The sequence below is a fragment of the Saccoglossus kowalevskii genome, chromosome 4, assembly GCF_978046115.1.
Source record: "Saccoglossus kowalevskii chromosome 4, keSacKowa6.1, whole genome shotgun sequence".
In the NCBI taxonomy this organism is placed as follows: Eukaryota; Metazoa; Hemichordata; class Enteropneusta; family Harrimaniidae; genus Saccoglossus; species Saccoglossus kowalevskii.
In genome coordinates, this window is record NC_140644.1 from 16,166,323 (window position 1) to 16,184,362 (window position 18,040).

Below are 18,040 nucleotides of genomic sequence, written 5' to 3' on the forward strand. Positions count from 1 at the left end.
GGACATTTTTGTAACTCGATGTTTTCATAACTCAATGTTCGTAACTTGATATCTTCGGAAGCCTTGGAACTGATAAAGAGTTGAGCATTTGAAAACATTGGGAACTCTTTTCACATACACATGACTAAAATTTTTATATTGACCCAACACAAAATTTGAGTTAGATCTGGTGTCTTAATCGTTGATTACGTACGTATCACGGCAACGCCTATTTTTAGTGATACAGTAATTGCTAGGTCAAAGGTTAACATCCATGATGCATCATTCAAAATGTCAGCCACCGTCTGCAATGTGTGGAGCTCTCTAAAAACACGAGGATTTTGCGCTTTGGGCCTTATTTTTCTTATTATGGGATAGTATTCGATTAGCAGAATGATAAGAAACATCGCATGTCCTTGGTGTCGGTCTGTTTCCTCGGTTCGTCGTGTGATTAGTTTACAGTCACGAAGATTGTCACAATCGTCGCATCTCGCCGCTAAAGTTAGCAAAGAAAAGGTAAATAATCATAGGGTATAGCCCTGCGTACTTATTTAGGCACAGATCTAGAAGCAGTACCTACACACGAATTGGTGACGTCATAAAATACATGACCTTCAATCGGGGTCGTTTCCTCGGTATATACGAATTGGTATATACAAATTACAATAAAGATACTTAAGACATTACACATAAGGTAAAACAAATCACGTGACAATATAATGATAATAACGGTAATAAATCCTAGCTTAACAGTTGAAGAGAACGCTCATATAGTCAGTCGGGTGACGCCGAGGGTCACGAACTGTGTTGCAAAATGGCCGTGTGGTTGAAACTGGATCATGGCGTGACGCGTGAGGAAGACATCATTAAACACTCAAAATCACAATAAAACGGGGAAGTGGTTGCATATTACGGCGTAGCTAACATGGGAAATAAAAAAACGCCCAATACAAACGACATGGGTTCGAATCACACTAGATACACACTCACCAGAACCGAAGCAATCAGAAACCAGCAATCGTTTTGGCTTTTCCGTTCAACTCATCGGAACACTGGAGTAGTTAGAAAAATGAACACCACTTAACGACCAACGTCGTGGCGTGGTACACAAGCATGCCATCAAAATAAAACAAAATTAGCTTGAAAAGACAGTGGGTTCGAGTCCCGCTCAGAGCTACCGTAAAAACGTAAATCAAATAACTGAAATCTCTCAAACCATAAACAAGTAAACAAAGAACGTCGCAAAAAAATAATAAACCTCACAAAACTCCACCATACAAAACTGAAATAACTAACGTCTTAAACTGGACGACGCGCAATTTGTTCAACAGTTTCCAGATTGTGACAAGAGTTAAACAAGACCCAAGTCAAGGTAAGTTTTTGTTAAAGTGTCGATGGCGTTCCCTATATTACGAAAACAATTCAGGCAACAGACGAATATCTTCTGTGGTGTTGTTGAATTTATACCGTGTCTGCGGAATTGTTGATTGAGGGTTCGAAGCCAGCAGTTAACATTTTGTTAGAAAGTTTCACAATTAAATCAAATATCCAATGATACCAGTATATTTATTTCATTATTTTAACAACTTGCAATGGTGGAAGTTGGTCAAACACGAGTTCTTACACCTAAATAAGTATCAAATATTTGTCGACACATTTATTCTCTCAACCTTGTAGAGGTGGAAATTAATTAAACAACAGGTATTTACTCACAAATATAATGGTCAATATTTGTCCATACATTCATTCTGTCAATTTAAGAACTTGTAATTGTTGGAATTAATCAAATGAGAGTTGTCTACACCAAAATAAGTTTCAAATACTTGTCCATACATTTATTCTCTCAATTTAACAACTTGTAATGGTGTAAAATAATTAAACGAGAGTTGTCTACACCAAAATAAGTCTAAAATATTTGTCCGCACATTTATTCTCTCAATTTAACAACTTGTAATGGTGTAAAATAATTAAACGAGAGCTGTCTACACCAAAATAAGTCTAAAATATTTGTCCGCACATTTATTCTCTCAATTTAACAACTTGTAATGGTGTAAAATAATTAAACGAGAGCTGTCTACACCAAAAGAAGTCTAAAATATTTGTCCATACATTTATTCTCTCAATTTAACAACTTGTAATGGTGTAAAATAATTAAACGAGAGTTGTCCACACCAAAATAAGTGGATAGTATTCGATTAGCAGATTGATAAGAAACATCGTATGTCCTTGGTGTCGGTCTGTTTCCTCGGTTCGTCGTGTGATTAGTTTACAGTCACGAAGATTGTCACAATCGTCGCATCTCGCCGCTAAAGTTAGCAAAGAAAAGGTAAATAATCATAGGGTATAGCCCTGCGTACTTATTTAGGCACAGATCTAGAAGCAGTACCTACACACGAATTGGTGACGTCATAAAATACATGACCTTCAATCGGGGTCGTTTCCTCGGTATATACGAATTGGTATATACAAATTACAATAAAGATACTTAAGACATTACACATAAGGTAAAACAAATCACGTGACAATATAATGATAATAACGGTAATAAATCCTAGCTTAACAGTTGAAGAGAACGCTCATATAGTCAGTCGGGTGACGCCGAGGGTCACGAACTGTGTTGCAAAATGGCCGTGTGGTTGAAACTGGGTCATGGCGTGACGCGTGAGGAAGACATCATTAAACACTCAAAATCACAATAAAACGGGGAAGTGGTTGCATATTACGGCGTAGCTAACATGGGAAATAAAAAAACGCCCAATACAAACGACATGGGTTCGAATCACACTAGATACACACTCACCAGAACCGAAGCAATCAGAAACCAGCAATCGTTTTGGCTTTTCCGTTCAACTCATCGGAACACTGGAGTAGTTAGAAAAATGAACACCACTTAACGACCAACGTCGTGGCGTGGTACACAAGCATGCCATCAAAATAAAACAAAATTAGCTTGAAAAGACAGTGGGTTCGAGTCCCGCTCAGAGCTACCATAAAAACGTAAATCAAATAACTGAAATCTCTCAAACCATAAACAAGTAAACAAAGAACGTCGCAAACAAATAATAAACCTCACAAAACTCCACCATACAAAACTGAAATAACTAACGTCTTAAACTGGACGACGCGCAATTTGTTCAACAGTTTCCAGATTGTGACAAGAGTTAAACAAGACCCAAGTCAAGGTAAGTTTTGTTAAAGTGTCGATGGCGTTCCCTATATTACGAAAACAATTCAGGCAACAGACGAATATCTTCTGTGGTGTTGTTGAATTTATACCGTGTCTGCGGAATTGTTGATTGAGGGTTCGAAGCCAGCAGTTAACATTTTGTTAGAAAGTTTCACAATTAAATCAAATATCCAATGATACCAGTATATTTATTTCATTATTTTAACAACTTGCAATGGTGGAAGTTGGTCAAACACGAGTTCTTACACCTAAATAAGTATCAAATATTTGTCGACACATTTATTCTCTCAACCTTGTAAAGGTGGAAATTAATTAAACAACAGGTATTTACTCACAAATATAATGGTCAATATTTGTCCATACATTCATTCTGTCAATTTAAGAACTTGTAATTGTTGGAATTAATCAAATGAGAGTTGTCTACACCAAAATAAGTTTCAAATACTTGTCCATACATTTATTCTCTCAATTTAACAACTTGTAATGGTGTAAAATAATTAAACGAGAGTTGTCTACACCAAAATAAGTCTAAAATATTTGTCCGCACATTTATTCTCTCAATTTAACAACTTGTAATGGTGTAAAATAATTAAACGAGAGCTGTCTACACCAAAATAAGTCTAAAATATTTGTCCGCACATTTATTCTCTCAATTTAACAACTTGTAATGGTGTAAAATAATTAAACGAGAGCTGTCTACACCAAAATAAGTCTAAAATATTTGTCCATACATTTATTCTCTCAATTTAACAACTTGTAATGGTGTAAAATAATTAAACGAGAGTTGTCTACACCAAAATAAGTCTAAAATATTTGTCCGCACATTTATTCTCTCAATTTAACAACTTGTAATGGTGTAAAATAATTAAACGAGAGCTGTCTACACCAAAATAAGTCTAAAATATTTGTCCGCACATTTATTCTCTCAATTTAACAACTTGTAATTGTGGGAATTAATCAAACGAGAGCTGTCTACACCAAAATAAGTCTAAAATATTTGTCCGCACACTTATTCTCTCAATTTAACAACTTGTAATTGTTGGAATTAATCAAATGAGAGTTGTCTACACCAAAATAAGTTTCAAATACTTGTCCATACATTTATTCTCTCAATTTAACAACTTGTAATGGTGTAAAATAATTAAACGAGAGTTGTCTACACCAAAATAAGTCTAAAATATTTGTCCGCACATTTATTCTCTCAATTTAACAACTTGTAATGGTGTAAAATAATTAAACGAGAGCTGTCTACACCAAAATAAGTCTAAAATATTTGTCCGCACATTTATTCTCTCAATTTAACAACTTGTAATGGTGTAAAATAATTAAACGAGAGCTGTCTACACCAAAATAAGTCTAAAATATTTGTCCATACATTTATTCTCTCAATTTAACAACTTGTAATGGTGTAAAATAATTAAACGAGAGTTGTCTACACCAAAATAAGTCTAAAATATTTGTCCGCACATTTATTCTCTCAATTTAACAACTTGTAATGGTGTAAAATAATTAAACGAGAGCTGTCTACACCAAAATAAGTCTAAAATATTTGTCCGCACATTTATTCTCTCAATTTAACAACTTGTAATTGTGGGAATTAATCAAACGAGAGCTGTCTACACCAAAATAAGTCTAAAATATTTGTCCGCACACTTATTCTCTCAATTTAACAACTTGTAATGGTGTAAAATAATTAAACGAGAGCTGTCTACACCAAAATAAGTCTAAAATATTTGTCCGCACATTTATTTTCTCAATTTAACAACATGTAATTGTGGGAATTAATCAAACGAGAGATGTCTACACAAAAATAAGTCTAAAATATTTGTTCGCACATTTATTCTTTCAATTTAACAACCTGTAATTGTGGGAATTAATCAAACGTGAGTTGTTTACATCAAACTAAGTATTTAATATTTGTTGAGACATTTATTCTCTCAATTTAACAACTTGTAATGGTGTAAAATAATTAAACGAGAGTTGTCTACACCAAAATTAATCTCAAATATTTGTCCACACATTTATTGTCACAATTTAACAACTTGTAATGGTGTAAAATAATTAAACGAGAGCTGTCTACACCAAAATAAGTCTAAAATATTTGTCCGCACATTTATTCTCTCAATTTAACAACTTGTAATTGTGGGAATTAATCAAACGAGAGCTGTCTACACCAAAATAAGTCTAAAATATTTGTCCGCACACTTATTCTCTCAATTTAACAACTTGTAATGGTGTAAAATAATTAAACGAGAGCTGTCTACACCAAAATAAGTCTAAAATATTTGTCCGCACATTTATTTTCTCAATTTAACAACATGTAATTGTGGGAATTAATCAAACGAGAGATGTCTACACAAAAATAAGTCTAAAATATTTGTTCGCACATTTATTCTTTCAATTTAACAACCTGTAATTGTGGGAATTAATCAAACGTGAGTTGTTTACATCAAACTAAGTATTTAATATTTGTTGAGACATTTATTCTCTCAATTTAACAACTTGTAATGGTGTAAAATAATTAAACGAGAGTTGTCTACACCAAAATTAATCTCAAATATTTGTCCACACATTTATTGTCACAATTTAACCACTTGTTAATAGTGGAAATTACTTAAATGCGACTTGTTTAATCAGTTGACATCAATGCAACTTACCCGCAGACAGTGCACAACAGAGTATCATTATTGAGCAATTATAAACAGGAACGTGTCTTGGCATTAGGGTTAGGGTCGGGTCAGGTATGGGCAACGGAATTATTAACAGGAATGTGTCTTGACATTAGGGTTAGGGTCGGGTCAGGTATGGGCAACGCAAATGGCAAACACCCAATTGGCAAGATGTACACTAACGGGTTATGGCATGCATATAGTTTACACAAGTAAAAACACAAAATTGGCAATTTTTTGGACAATTGTAACTCAATAATAGAAATATGTTGTATTTCTATATATATACACACTATATAGTCTTATCAAATGCAAACACATCCAGTCAATCCAATGTGGTCTTGTGGGTCAGTTCTCTGCATAGTGATCAGGAGGACCTGGGTTCAATTCCCTTGCCTGCCCATCTTTTTCTCGCAAACACCATTTGGCAATAAAGCTAAATATGACAACAAATTATTTAATTTGCATAACTACCCACATAGCTCAGTTGATTTGTACTATGTCAGCAATGTGAGCGATCGCTGGTTCGAATCCAGTATGTTTAGTTAGATTTTTGAATGCTAGTGAAGACAGTGCTCCTATGAATAGGACTTAAATCCTAACTCCTGTGTGAAGACACTCGTGGTACAGAGGACAAGACAGTGCGCTGGGAACTCAAAGATCGCAAGTTCGAATCACAGATTGGACACTCCTACAAAAGACATGAAAGACGTTAAAAACATAAACAGCGGATTCAAAAACTCAAGTCAGGAAAACAGAACACAAGAATACTACCCCACATGGAAGCCAGTCGAAGTCGTCGAAGAACGAACACAGTCGAAGAACGAACACAGTTGACAGCTGTATTTCACGTGCAACAACAGACACGAGGAGCATGGCTGCTCTCCAAATGGGTCCCTTCTTTTGTATTGACCCCCTAAGGATTGCTAATCCCCCTTTCTAACTCTTTCCCCAAAAATAATATATCGCTCCTTTTAAAATGTATTGACCCACAAATTAATGAATATTCATGAGCACAGAAACTGCTATGTCATGAATAAATTAGCATAATTTTAAAAAAATTTGCATAAAGTATAGGTACTCCTTCTGGAGCTCTGCTCTTATTTATTTATTTACTTATTGACTCTTACACAATCCGGGAAAGAAAATGGTCACAAAGTACAAGGAGAAAAATATATATATATATTCAAAAAACCCACACAATATACTAAATAACAAATACAATCACTAAATAATACAAAATGACTAAAATACTAACTAATATAAAACTACAGTGCTTTGTGTAGGGGACGCTTTCGGTTCATCGATGTCCCGACCACAGCCCTGCGTACCTCCATAGACAATGTCCGGAAATGAAATAGCATGCCCAGGTACCAAAAACGATGATTGATTAACACGTATATCCAGCACTCCCAGTTCGAAATCAGCTACTTTGCCCCATGGAGGTAATTCTTATTACCTCCTTGTTTGCTCTAAACACAAACGATTGAATAAATTAAAAATGGTGGTATTTGGTGGATGATTCCTCGGTACCTACGCGTTTACAATTTTTTCATCTTTGCTAGTCGTTTTTTTAAAGATATTTCAGTTTCAGATAATTGTGTAATGGTTGTTATGGATAACTATATCATCATTTCAACTGATTTTGACTGGGAAACTATCTATTTTTAATGTACGCACCAACTCTGGTGGGTGACCGGACTTTGTCTATGGAGGTACACACAGCACTGTATGCAGGGCTATCATAGTGTACTGCTAATTAGCAGACATGTTGTATTTTGATATATCTAATCAGTGTCTCTGATACGGTAGCATTCTCTAAGTCAAGCCTACGTCACAAACTGGTCAAAATCCTCCAAACATTGCCAGCAACCAATCACAGACTAGCTCAAACAATAGCTTTCCCTGACGATAATACTTAGCAACGTTATTACCCCCACCCTAACTTGAAAAATCTTTTGTTTTTGTCTTGTTTCCGGTCTGTCTTAAAGAATGCAGTCAAAAAATGATAGTATGTGTACATGTAGCCCTACGTATAGCTCATGTGCATGATGTGGTGGAGGGGATCATCTGTCCATCGACACAGTCCATGTACGCTGGGCTAATGGTCACTGTGCATAGCTGTGGTTGTGGCGGAGGGTTGGTCGCTTGTTCGTATTATGATACTAAGTTAGTGTGCGTGCATTACATTTATTAAAATTCAAATCCATTTGTTTTTGCTTAGGAGATAGATATGTCAAGATTTCCAGTGGAAAATATTCGAAATTTCAGTATAATTGCTCATATTGACCATGGTAAGAGTACACTAGCGGACAGACTACTGGAAATAACAGGTGAGTGCATAGCTAGTATCATAATAAGTGTATTAAATTTCTACTGTAGTATGATGGAATACTGTATGACCAATAGAAATAGGTACATGCCATTTTAGCAAATTTTACTCAATGCGGCAAGAATTAACAGAATCTTCATTGCCAACAATCTCATTGTGAGAATATACTTTGTTTTAAATTAGCGACATCTTAATTTAGCGAAATTACTGATTAGCTAAATTAGCTAAAATAACATGCTAGCAAAAAAGACGTTTTACACTGTATACCATTATAATTAGTCTTGTGTACATGTTTGTTGTTTCGGCCACTCTGCCACCGGTTACAATAGACCACAATCTATTCTTCTGGGCGTGAATCTAAAAATCAATAGGAACTTCATTGAGCCAAATTGAATTCTTTATAATTTTAGAACATGTAAAGCAATGTAGTTTGCTAACAAACACCGATCTCAGACGCAAATCATCAACATTTCCTTTTAAATTGGAGGAACATTTATTGCCCAACTCTTTCAAGTCTACCAGAATAGCACCCTATTCATACCCCGGTAATAGTCATCATCCTGATCAACAAATTCTATCAAAAAGACAGCTTTTCTCAAACGAAAGACATTGTTGTGTTATAAGGTGAAATAACAATAGACAACGTGTTATTATATTGTAGAAGTATTATTTCGATTGGTAGATGTTTATTGGATTACAAACTCAAATATCCCTCCAAAAAAAAAGCCACGTTACTAGTCTGTCCTTTTAGTGGGTCTGAGAACAGACATGTACACAGGGCTATGTTGTAATATGTGTTAAAAACCCCAATTTTAAGTCACATGAATAGTGAGATGATTGCAAAACACAATATACATTGTTATACAATCCTTCTATCCTTGATAGAGACACTGTGATTCCTGTAAATACTATGCAAATAAGAACTATTTATTAATGTTAATTCCTGGCTGTTTTTAGTGCTTTATCTACATAGTGCGTATTACATGTTTTTGTTTTTGAATACAGCAATTACCTCACTCGTATCTGTTTACCCAATCAAACCTTTCCAATTATACACTGCGATACTATTAGTTAGAGTTGGTTAGTTTGTAATACTGTGTGTTTGACTTATTAATTATAGGAACCATATCAAGTAAAACAGACAACAAACAAGTACTTGACAAGTTACAAGTTGAACGGGAGCGTGGTATCACAGTGAAAGCGCAGACTGCATCTATATTGTACAACTATAATGACAAGACGTATTTATTGAATCTGATAGATACACCAGTAAGTGTAGATATATAGACAGCATCTCAAATGTGAATCTGTAATGTCAGATTAATTATTAACGAGTGTAATAATTGCTCCAAATGAAATGAAATGAAGGTTAATTAATTACTGCACAGGTTTATTTAATTTGATTGTGATGAATTTGAAATCTTGTTCATTCCGTATATCCAACACCAGAAATGTATTTTGTTTTCCTCTTCAGGGTCATGTTGATTTCAGTTATGAAGTATCAAGGTCTTTATCAGCATGCCAGGGCGTTATACTGTTGGTAGATGCCAATCAAGGTGTACAGGCGCAGACTGTAGCAAATTTCTATTTAGCATTTGAAGCTGGTTTGACTATTATTCCTGTAATGAATAAAGTGAGTATGTATGTTGTTATCCTCCTTCAGAACCTGTCTAATTAATATGGTTGATAATTTAATAGCCATTCATTGACTATTATTTAACCTACTGTATATGATGTTTCTTTCATTAACAGGATTTGTTAACCAATAGGCCTTAGATGCAAATGTTCGCACAGATCTTGTTGAGAGCGAGAGAGCCGCGTCAGATTTGTCTCATCAGATAATGGATTATTCTCTCTTCTCACTGTTCTGGTCTAATTAAATTATGATATTTGAAACAATGGCTGGAATGGAGCACAATTTAAACTTGCTCTCATCGACGTTTGCATCTAATGATTATTAGAGAACTTGAGAACAGTCTGTAACGAAAGTTTTGATTGCTATGATGTTGAAACCTGAATGCAAATGAGAGGAAATTGTAAACAAAATAAAACTACATATTTCGTATTTGGAAATTGCATCTCGTAATGTGATTAGACTTTGATAGAATTAATAAATATCTCCATAGATTGATCTCAAAGTAGCAGACCCTGCAAGGGTTGCTGTACAAATGGAAAACTTGTTTGATACCAAAGAAGGCGAGATCATCAAGGTATGTCTGAGTTTTGGTTTCCATGGTAACAGAGTATAAACAATTTTTGGAGATGTCTACTCATTATTTACCTTCAAGGTGTTGGTTATATTTGTTGATGTTATATATTCTTGACTTCTTTGAAACTACTAACACAGATTTCTTCCTTTGAATTTATTGGCTTTGATGAAATACAACGTATAATAAAGTATGAAAAATTCATTTTGATGTCTGTCAGTATGTTGATTCAATTTAAATTGTTTACCAAATTTTTTTTTTTTTTAGTTTTTTTTTTGCTCAACAATATAAAGAATATGAAGTGTCTGTGTTCATAATAACTACTGGCACTTCTCATCACAAACATGTACATGTGCATATTCATATTTTCATCATGAATATGTATTTGCATGACGAAAAAAACAAAACAGCAATACAAACATGGTTTTAATCTAGAGGATTTACACAGATCTTATTTAACAAAATATGAGCAAGGTTTATATGTAAAATTAAAATAAATGTATTGTACTTCAGCCATGATCATTTTACAACCTAAATAAAAAATCTTCTTCAAAGAAAATTGTTTAATTATTTTAATTTTTTTTTAAATTGCACTTGTACAGATAATGATTCACACACAACAGTATTTAATCCTCAGATGAGAAATTAACAGAAAAATACACCAAATACGTCAAATATTATAAATATGTAAAATAAATATTGATATTGTTGCATTCTAGGTATCCGCCAAACTTGGTACAGGTGCCGATGAAGTATTGAAAAAAGTTGTGGACTCCCTGCCAGCGTATGTTTATATCAATTCATACAATAATGTCATGCATTCGTAATGCTTCATACATACACATTAACATTTTGTTGTAAAGCATGGAACCTATCTATTAATTGACCACCTATGTACTATAAAAATATTTCCACTTGGAACTTACCGTACTGGTATTTTTGCTTAAGGGATGATTCAGTAAAAAATAAAATCCAGCAAATATACATCTTTTCTTACATTTTACATTCAACTCATCAAAAATTAGTGAAAAAAAATCCATATAAAACACCCAAAAAGTCATTTCAGTAAAACTTAATTACAGTAATGTAATCTTAATCAAATAGAAATGAACTGAATATTGTTTTGATTCCCGGACGTCCCTCAATAAAAATAATGCTGTGTTTACTGAAATTTGCTGTTTTCCAACTAACATTGATTACACAGAAAGAGTCACATAAATAATTTGTTGTTAGGTTGTATGAAATGTGTAACCCTAAAGCAAAAGAAAAAAATAAGCTCAATCATTGCCATTTATTTTACAGCCAAAATATCTACATTTTATATTTTGTGCTAAATTATGATCTCACTAGAAAGAACCTGATATTAAATTTTAGGTTTTATCAATATTTTTGTGGGTAACATTTTGGCTTATTTGGACATTGTTTGTGGCTTTTAATCTATGTATAATTAGAAGTATTATTTGATCTTGTTTTGATTATGATAAATATTGACAATATCGCACTAGTTCATGAAATAAAATGAAAGTTGAATTATTAAATTAAATTAACTCTTTTTTTTCGTTTCAGACCTGTTGGTTCCAGAGACAATCCCCTTAAAGCTCTCCTGTTTGATTCATGGTATGATAGGTACAGGGGAGCGATATTGAACATTGCAATGGTGGATGGTAGTGTGAGTGTTGGTGATAAAATCACCTCGGCGCACACCAACAAATCCTATGATGTGAAAGAAGTCGGAATAATGCATCCTGAACAAACGCCAACTTCCACACTGTCAGTTTATAATGTTGTAAATAGCATTTGTTTTGAAATAAACTACTTAGCATTACTTTGTAGGTTTAAATATAATTGTGCCTCAGTTGTAAAATATGGAAATTGCATCCATGGTTGTAGCTTGTCAAGCAAAACAAATGAGAATAAATGTGCAGAACTATTATATATTTAACAAACTGACATCTATTGTGCCAAATACTGCCCGCAATGATGCAATTTGAACATCTATCACCGTCATTGCGTTAATGTGACAGAACTTTGAAAGATAATGTTGTCCCAAATGGTTCATATTCATTTCTGTGATTTGTTTCCAATTCCACTAGTAAATTGATAACCCTTGCTTATAAAAACTTTGCAACACTTTATGTGAAACGAACAATATTTGTTTTCATTTTTTGTTCCAGATACGCGGGGCAGGTCGGTTATGTGATTGCAGGTATGCATAATATCAAAGAGGCCCAGATAGGCGACACATTATATAGTGCAAAACATGCAGTCACTCCACTGTCTGGTTTCAAACCAGCAAAACCAATGGTGAGATTTACATTGATGCTCAAAATTAGGAAGTTATTGCTTGAGGAAATCAGAATTAAAACATCTTTAATAAAATTAAATCTCTGTCAGTAATTCATGTTCTTATTGCAAGGAATCAATTGGCTGAGACTGTAGTATGTAGTATGTAGTACGCATTGGAAACAAAGTCAGTTTTATGTAAAGACTCTGTGGTATGCTTAATAACAATTTGTTTTGATATCTTGAGTGATTTGATTTGATTTTATGCAAATGATCCATGTATGGTGATGCTCCACAACCTAATCAGTCATTTACGTCCATTGCTATGTTTACAATTTGTCTGTTTTTCAGGTCTTTGCTGGAATGTACCCTATTGATAAATCTGATTATGTGTCACTGCGCAGTGCAGTGGATAAACTGACCCTGAATGATTCCAGTGTGTCTGTCAGTATTGATAGCAGGTTAGTGTGTGTTACCAGCTAAAAGGGTTTGTTGTGGTCTGTCCATCAGTGTGTCTGTCAGTATTGATAGCAGGTTAGTATGTGTTACCAGCTAAAAAATTTTGTTGTGGTCTGTCCATCAGTGTGTCTGTCAGTATTGATAACTTGTCATTGTTAGCAGAAAAAGATGCTGCTTTGTTTGTTAAATCTGTGCATCAGCTAGTTGTGATTGACACCTTTCTCAGTAATTCCTATGAAGTGTGTAAAATTAGAAAGTACTGTCTCTGAAATAAGATATTGCAATAAAAAAAATATTAGTGTACATTTCGCACTGAAAACAATAGAATTCACCCATTCATAAAAAGCCCTATCTGCATTCATTTCAAAATATATCTGCATTCCTTGAAGCATCACAATTTCTCCTTATGTGCCCCAACATTTCACATTTGAACACTTTGTGTTTAGATTAGACACAAAGGTGCCATAGTGTTTGGCAGAAATAGAATCTCGTCACTGAACGCAAGTTCAAACAGCGCAAAACATTTGTCATTGTCACTTTAGGATATTATCTTTCACTGAAGTATTACTACAAACAGAAAAAAGAGAAAGCTGCAAAGTATGCATTCAGGCAGCATGGGAAAACATCAACTTGTCAGTTGGTTGCCGTATTGCCTTCATGCATACTTTGCTGTAACCATGTGTTAACCCTGTATCATGAAACTTATTGATAACAAACAAACAACCTTAGATGCTTCAACTCATAATTCAACATATTTCTGTTTATCATTAGTCCTGCGCTAGGTCAAGGCTGGCGACTGGGATTCCTAGGTTTGCTTCACATGGATGTATTCAACCAGCGATTGGAACAGGAATACAATGCTGAGGTCATCGTCACGTCTCCCAGTGTACCATATAAAGCCAAACTGTTGAACACCAAAGCAAACAGGCATGATTATGGACAAGTGGATGTTATTACTATTACTAATCCCACACTGGTGAGTGCATACCTCTGGTGTATTTTTTTTTATTATCAATTTTTTTTAATTTTAACAAATGAATACAGAAGAAAATGACAAAAACTGATAAAAGTAAAAGCAAACTGAGGTGTGGGCATACTGGTACTTATTACACTATGTTGATGTGAAGTACATGCATTTATACTTTATTTCATTTATGCCCCAAAAAATATTAATTATCAAACGTGTATCTAACATCATATGCTGTTATATCTGAACTATATACTGTAGAATACTTTATTTTCGCTTGGAATTTATTTTCGCTATTTTCGCTGAAGGGATGATTCTGTGAAAATAAAATCCAGCGAGAGTATACTTTTTTTTCCTATATTTCTCATTAAACTCATCAAAAAATAGTGAAAATAAATTCCATACAAAATGCCCAAAAAGCTTTTTCAGAGAAAATTAATTCCAACAAAAATAAAGTATTCCATTGTATTGTTGTCTGCAATTATATTATGTAATGTTACTGTATAAAAGGAAATTATTTTCTGTTTACATTTAGTGGTTTTGATGTTGCTGATATATTCACTAGATATTAAATTCACTGGTTTCATTTTTGTTAGATTTGCATATTCACTGGATTTCAACAAAATAAGCAAGAATATTGTTCCATTTTGCCTGTGATTTTCGCATTTAGCTATCCAACTGCTGGTAAATATTAAATATGATAAAAGGATAGGGATTTGCAAGAAATAGATACAACCGGTTTAGTGACATTGACGTCTCTTCACAGTTTCCAGACAGGCAGAAAGTTAGTGAATACTATGAACCAATCGTGCATGGTACGATTATCACTCCTGATGATTACCTTGGAAAAGTGATCAGTCTTTGTCTGGTGAGTATTTACGAAAAGTGCGGCTTTCTCTGGTCATTCACACTGTATTTGTCACTATGTTTACAATATACAAATTCTCAGCTCTGTAGTTTGACAAGGAGATCATTAAAGGCTGTTGAATTCATACATTACAATGGGCTTGATTAATTAAGCTAACATAACAACTTAATTTTTATTCTAAGAGGTTATTACGAGAATACCTCGAAGTATGCACAAAGACAGTACAGCTGGAGTAACGACAGACGTTGTTGCATATTCAACTGTTTGTTGAATTGTTTACATTTTTTTTTTCAGAGTAAACGGGGTGAACAGATGGAGTTCAATTACATTGATGACAAGAGAGTTTTGCTGAAATACAAATTACCATTAAATGAGATAGTTGTAGATTTCTATGATATGTTGAAGTCTGCAACCTCAGGATATGCAAGGTGAGATTTGACTCCCTAACTACACCATGATATGCAAGGTGATTTTTGACTCCTTAACTAGATCTGATTATGTTAGGTTGGATTTGACTCCATAACTACACCATAATATGCAAAGTGATATTTGACTCCTTAACTAGGTCTGATTATGAAAGATAAGATTACCATTTATGAATATTTCAGCTTTGATTATGAAGATGCAGGATTTGAACCGGCTAATTTAGTGAAAATGGATATATTACTGAATGGTAAAGTTGTTGATGAGCTTGCCACAATTGTACATAGAGAGAAATCACATGACATTGGTAAAGCGGTTTGTGAGCGGTTACAAGAAACCATACCAAGACAACTGTACCAGATAGCAATACAAGCTGCAATTGGTAGTCGGATCGTAGCGAGAGAAAACATCAAAGCAATGAGAAAGAATGTACTCGCCAAATGTGTAAGTTACATGTGAAGTACAACTTGAGTTACATATAAATTGCTCCAACCATAGTTGTGTAGTATAAAATTGAACTGAGACATGATTGTTGTGATTTTTATTACCCCGGTAATCATCTTATTTGCATACTGCTTTAACATGTTACACTTTATATTACAGCCCCCAGGCCCCAAGTGTTTGTAATAACTCTCAGCTATTTATATTTTCAGTATGGTGGAGATATCACAAGAAAAATGAAACTGTTGAAGAAACAAGCCGAGGGTAAAAAGAAAATGAGAAAAATTGGAAGCATAGAAGTGCCAAAAGAGGCATTCATTGCTGTGCTGAAGAGGTGACGAACAAGCTCGTTAAATTTAGTGACTGTTATTTATAAACTAAGAAGTGGATTCATCTATAGATTAACATGTTAAGATAACAAACCTGCGTCTTCAGTGTTGGTTTTATTCTGCTCGGTTTAAGAAAATTTGTCTTATTTGTGAATGACTAATTTGTTCAAATTTGAAATAACGTTATGTTTAACGTTTGTTATCACATACACGTTTTAGTTGACTTAAACTACCAGAAATATCTGAATTAATATAATTCCTAATAATAATAATTTAAATTCCTGATAATAATGTCAATAATTAAATCTGCATGCATGGACAAATCAGGTTGCTGGGATTTCTACAGAGTAAGGAGATATTTATTCTGCTTTTTTACACTGAACTGTTATGATTCTGAGACCAGTCCTAAACAACTTAAGTTTTTGTAACAAGGAGAGATTATCTTGGCCTATGGTTTGCCAGGGGATCAGATCATATCCATTAAAAAGATCTGACACTCTCAATATATCTTTTTGCCTGAAGTCTTCAAAACATATCATATTATTGCCCATCCATATTTTCTCGTTGTTCCATATCATTTGTATTCTCTCAGTGAGATTTTATTTCCCCCTCCCAAGTATCTGAAGATTCATTGACAAAGTCACTCAACCGCACCAGCATCATACTTGTTTTGTAAACACAGCTGAAGATTAGAAGATTCCCACCAATCGGTTGGAGTTGTATATCTAGAAGCATCTTCCATTTATGTTAAATATCTGGGTCTAAACAGCATTTTATCCATATAATCTTGTTCATGATATGTTTGGTACATTTAGGCCTCCTCCCCCGATCATTGAATGTCTCGCAATTTTATCTACTGTAGAATACTGTATATTAGCTGGAATTAATTTTCACTGAAAAGACATTTTAGGTATTTTGTATGGAATTTATTTTTACTGATTTTTGACAAGATGAATGTAAAATATAGGAAAAAAGGTATATTCACCGGATTTTATTTTCACTGACTCATTCCTACAGCGAAAATAAATTCCAAGCGAAAATAAAGTATTTTACAGTATCCCATCCCATAAACATTTGTAAATTATTATATGAACTTCCTGAATTGCTTTTTTAATTGACATTGAGGTAAGAATTTATGTAAATTATGACATACCAAATGTCTTTTTTATACCAAATAAAGATAATTTCCTTCTTTACTATTGGTTAAGTATAGTTTTCATGTTTTTCATATAGTTCTCTTCTTTTTTGAATGAGAATTAGATTTCTACAATCTTGATCTCGCCAGGTGAGCCATTTTACCACAAACATCACATCATTCTGTCCCTCCACTTCCCAAGCGAAGCTCCCTCAGTTTTTTTCTGATTTAATTTGAACCCTGAGCATCCATGAAATACATCAATCAACGAAAACAACACTCTTGTTGATTTAGTGTCTGACATGAAACATATATCATCTGTAAATGCAGCCACTTTGATTTCTGTCCTCAAAACAGTAATGCCTGAATTATTTGTGTTTGTCTTAATTGTTATTATTAGCATTTCTAAGACTAAAACAAATAGCATTGGTGAAAGCATCAGCTAGTCCTACCCCTCTTTATACTTTAAAATATCCAGTTAGAAAACCTTTGTTCATTACATAGCCATCAATTTTGTTATAAAGTGTTTTAATCCAAGTTTGAAAATTATGCCCAATTTTAAATTTATTTAAAACTTTGAAAAAAATGACCATATTGAAGGCCTTTTCATAATCAATGGCGAAGAGTAAAAGCTTTAGATCTGATTTCTTGGTAAATTGGAAAATGTTATCAGTTTGCCACCTGTGTAGATCTCCTTAGGAAGAAACGTTCCAGATGATTTGCCAGACTTTTTGAAGCAAGTTTTACTTCTACATTCTTTA

At 33.8% G+C, this 18,040-nt stretch overlaps 1 protein-coding gene across 2 annotated transcripts; it reads left to right on the forward strand.

The window, feature by feature from the left end:
• The first annotated feature begins 266 nt into the window (after positions 1 to 266).
• On the forward strand, positions 267 to 17,351 carry LOC100367225 (translation factor Guf1, mitochondrial-like). 2 transcript variants are annotated; one of them, XM_085498512.1, is made up of 14 exons: positions 267 to 495; positions 8,060 to 8,168; positions 9,288 to 9,436; positions 9,642 to 9,800; positions 10,294 to 10,377; positions 11,094 to 11,158; positions 11,941 to 12,144; positions 12,549 to 12,678; positions 13,009 to 13,118; positions 13,888 to 14,092; positions 14,850 to 14,951; positions 15,246 to 15,379; positions 15,560 to 15,818; positions 16,028 to 17,351. In XM_085498512.1, the coding sequence occupies exons 1-14, from the start codon at positions 373 to 375 to the stop codon at positions 16,151 to 16,153; spliced, it is 1,959 nt and encodes a 652-aa protein (XP_085354638.1). In that variant the 5' UTR covers positions 267 to 372; the 3' UTR covers positions 16,154 to 17,351. The 2 variants fall into 2 exon arrangements, with proteins under 2 accessions (XP_085354638.1, XP_085354639.1); XM_085498513.1 differs by lacking the exon at positions 267 to 495 and adding an exon at positions 2,791 to 3,161.
• The last annotated feature ends 689 nt before the right edge of the window (positions 17,352 to 18,040 follow it).

Excerpts from the sequence above, each read along its gene's own strand:
- LOC100367225 (XM_085498512.1), top strand. The coding sequence starts at position 373 with ATGATAAGAAACATCGCATGTCCTTGGTGTCGGTCTGTTTCCTCGGTT. Across the intron at positions 9,437-9,641 it reads TGAATCTGATAGATACACCA|GGTCATGTTGATTTCAGTTA; the intron begins GTAAGTGTAGAT and ends TTTCCTCTTCAG. Across the intron at positions 15,819-16,027 it reads AGAATGTACTCGCCAAATGT|TATGGTGGAGATATCACAAG; the intron begins GTAAGTTACATG and ends TTATATTTTCAG.